The sequence below is a fragment of the Verticillium alfalfae genome, genomic scaffold (assembly GCF_000150825.1).
Source record: "Verticillium alfalfae VaMs.102 supercont1.5 genomic scaffold, whole genome shotgun sequence".
NCBI lineage: Eukaryota > Fungi > Ascomycota > Sordariomycetes > Glomerellales > Plectosphaerellaceae > Verticillium > Verticillium alfalfae.
Genome location: NW_003315034.1, coordinates 1,018,331 through 1,021,996, shown reverse-complemented (window position 1 = coordinate 1,021,996; position 3,666 = coordinate 1,018,331). Strand labels below are relative to the sequence as shown.

Below are 3,666 nucleotides of genomic sequence, written 5' to 3'. Positions count from 1 at the left end.
CACCTTGACGGTGGCGGTCTGGTGCCAGACCTCGCGCAGCAGGGACGCGACGCGACCGAAGGAGCCCATGACGGCAAGATCGTTGAGCTCAGCAACGCGGTCCTCGAAGAAGCAGCGGAATGAGCTGTCGGGGAGACTGACGGAACCACCGACGAGATAGATCCAGACGAGGCTGCGGTCAAAGCCGGCGGGACCGGCAGGAATGTGCTGCAGGACGGTGGTGAGCTTCTCAACGAGGCCGACGCAAGAGGGCTGGGCCGGGTTGAAGCCGGGCACGAGGCTGCAGAGGTAGATGCGCGCGGCGAGGCGGAAGGCCGTTGTGAGGTTGCGAGAGAGCTGCTTGGGGGAGAGTGTGCCAGAGGCGTTAAAGGGGAGCTTGGGGCTCGTGTCGCCAACCTCGGTCAGGCCGATTTGCTCGCCAAGTGCGTGGACGTGTTGGCAGAGGGTGATGTCGTCCATGCCCTCGTGCTTGAGAGCCTCGAGGCAGGCGATCTCGGAGATGAGGTACATGACGCGATCCTCGCAGCCCATGAGCTCGCGGAGACCGAGGCTAGGGTTGGTGGGTGACAGATGCTTCTCACGGTACGTGTGGGCAAAGGTCGGGGCCTGGCCCTGCATAGTGGCGCCGAGAATGTCAATCCACGCCGTCAGGGTCATGTTGAAAGGGGTCTGGACGGGGGTCTCGTCAGAAACGAGACGAGGAAGATCAAGCTTCTGCACGAGGCTGATGGCAGCCTGGAAGTGCTGGTGCCAGGGGATGTCAGGAAGGGCATCGTCGAAGCGGCCAACGACGCACTGGAAGAAGATGAGGCCGAGCGCAGCCTCGAGAATCTGCTGATGGTTCTCGTCGCGGTTGAGGGCTTCGCACAGCGCCGAGATGGTTGCGTAGCGGTGGCGCATGATGTCGTGGTCAATTTCCTCTGCCGGCAGGTTCATGGTCGCCTTGTAGTGCTGCGCGGCGATGCTCAGGCAGCAGTGCAGGTAGCCTTGGTTGTTCTGCAGGGCAGGGAGGATGAGATCGGAGCCGACGGAACCGTGCTGGTTGGACTCGAGGATGGGGAAGATGGTGGGCAGGACAAACTGAATGAAGTGATCCAGCAGGCGCTGGTCGTTCTCATCAAGCTCAATGGCGACTTGCCTGTTGGCCATGGAAGGGCCGTGTGAGAAGTCGAAGAAGTTGAGGTTCAACGTCTCCTCGCTAAGAGACTCCTTGCGCTCCGAGTAGACCTGCTCGGTCCACTCGCCACCCTCAAGGGGAACAGACGAGGGCAGAATGGTGCCTGGTGGCGGGGGCGTGTGGAAGGTGCTGAAGGTGGAAATGTGCGACTCGCGAAGGGTGGGCACGTCGTTCATGTACACCTGTCTTTCCGTCTTGACATCAACCTCGTACGGCGAAGGGAAGGCACCGAACATGAAGTCCTGGTGCATCTGAGGATGGAATCCATACTCAGAACCGAGGGTGGGTGGGCTGTTGAAGTTGAAGGGGTTGGAGAAGTGCGAGTCGATGGAGGCAGACCGGGTGCGGTCGAGCGGATCAGAGAAGGTGGCCGAGGTGGGCAGCGAGTGCGACAGACCGGGAGGCGAGTTGACGGAAGTCTGGATGGTGTGCGACGCCTTCTCGGAGAGCTTCTTGCGCTTGATGATCATTTTGATGTCGTCCTTGTGCTTTCTTCGCGCATCGTTGTTGCTCCACCACATCGGCCTCTTGTACTCGCACTGCAAGCCAAGATGTTTGCAGGCGGTGCAGTGGGGTGTGCCTTCATCGCACTTCTTTCGTCGCAGTCTGCAGGTGTAGCAACCTAAAGTGGAAAAGAGTCAGTATGCTTAAGTCCCGTGAATATGATCATGAACGTGCAAGTCGAAGAATCCGTATGAAAGAGAGGGGGGGGGGATGCCCGTAAGACGAGCTCGGTGTAAGTGGAACAGCTGTCGGGAGGATAATGGAGCTCGCGTACCTGTTCTTGAGCGACGGTGCATCTGTGCTTTTGATTTGGGTGTGGCATTGTTGGCCTTGGAGGCCGATTTGGCCTTTGCAGACTGAGCAGCTGCCATCTTGACTGGAGGAGCTGGTCTCGCGAAGTCGCCTCGAAGGTGGTTGGGGGATAGTGTTGACATTTGTACCCTCCTTCAAGTATGTCCTCTCGCGATAGAGGGTGCGGTGCCTGGACTGGGAGCGACAAGGAGCTCGGGGTCCTGTGCTGGGGTGGAGGGAGGGGGGCGGGCTACGGGTCGAAAGGTGTGTGTGGAGAGCACGGAGAGGCAGGCGGACGAGGGCCGTCGACCAGCAAGCAGGGGTGGAGGGGGGTGGGGGTGTGCAGGACCGGTGATACCGTGTGGTGCCGGGATCAGATGACACTGTGCCTCGAGAGTGTCGAGGTTGGACTCGAGTCGGTGCTGGGGTAGAAGGGGGAAAAAGGCGAGAGCAGGGGGGGTTTGGCCTTTGGGCTTCCGAGATTCAGTCCAGACCAGGGCCAAGGCAGAAAAGACGGGATGGGGTTTCGTCGTCTCTGCGCTGTCGTTCGCCCTCGGAGTCTGATTGAGCACAGACTGGAGTGATCACACGGAGGGTTTCCCGTCTCCTGTTGGGTTGTGCGGTCGTGCAACTGTCGTTGATGACTCGTCGAGAGCCGTTGATTGATGTCGTGGATGGGATATTAGATTATCTGAAGGCGAAGCAAATCGTCGTCCGTAGCAGTTCGTCTGGCGAATGCTAGTGGTTCGTCGCGCAGCGGCGGAGAAATACGTCCAAGGAATGACTGGATCCGAGCAAGTCCGGCTTGCTGTTCACTGAAAATGTTGTTGAGTTGGGCGGTGAGAGCGGTGGGCGGTGGTCCGCGGGAAGGGGGGAATTGTCGGAGGGGGAGGAGAGAGAGAAAGAGAGAGAGAGGGAGAGGGAAAGAAACGACACTTGGATCACAAATCCTACTTGTTGACCTTCTTCAAACCAGAGGAGAGGGAGGCTCAGGAACCGGTCATGGTGTTGAGGACCCGAAGCCTTATATTGTGGCCGCCATGTCGAAGGCCAACTCTTTTCTTAGCCAGCCAGCAGCCCAGTTCGGCAGACGCATCTGTGAACGACGTAGACTATTGCAGCGATGTTGCTAATTTTGGGTACACCCCGATGGTCGATGGTCGATTCCCACTGCGCTGCCCGCAGAAAGCACGAGCACGAGGCAGGCACACACAGAAGAGGAGTGGATGGGCACGGCAGACCACAACGCGGGACCCGTTGTGTGAGTGTGTGTGTGATCCAGATTCGAACATTGTGCGCTTACAGCCGCCAATGAGGAGGGGCTGCCAAAGTTGGTCGCATCCATCCTGGGAGCTAGACCAGATTCGTTGCTTGCCTTGCATCCGTCTTTGCTGCTGGCAAGTGGTAGGCCCCGCTTTGAGAGAGGTGGAAGAAGGTGTTCGGTCGAAGAGAGTGTGGCAGCACGGTCCTGTGGGTAGGGGGACAAGGGTGTAACTTCACTCCACAAGTGAGTCCAGGTCGCAGTTCAGCGACTAAAAGCTGTGAGGATGCGAAGGCGGAGAGGTGGGATGCCACATCCGGGCAGTCCTCGAAGAGAGCGGCCCACTTGCTAAAAGGAGATCGAGGAAGTGTGGAACTCGGTTCGGGAGCTCGTCCTGGGGGAGGCCATTCGGGAATCCTTGGCTGATGAACCT

The 3,666-nt window shown here is 58.9% G+C and overlaps 1 protein-coding gene across 1 annotated transcript in view; it reads right to left on the bottom strand.

Moving 5' to 3' along the window:
• The window catches only part of VDBG_04632 (transcriptional regulatory protein pro-1), a gene marked incomplete at both ends in the record, with an annotated part of 2,600 nt that extends 548 nt beyond the window's left edge, over positions 1 to 2,052 (bottom strand). The window contains 2 exons of the mRNA XM_003004980.1: positions 4 to 1,799; positions 1,956 to 2,052. Coding sequence (XP_003005026.1) covers positions 4 to 1,799; positions 1,956 to 2,052 — 1,893 coding nt within the window. The remainder of the gene's footprint in view (positions 1 to 3; positions 1,800 to 1,955) is intronic.
• Positions 2,053 to 3,666: the final 1,614 nt, after the last annotated feature.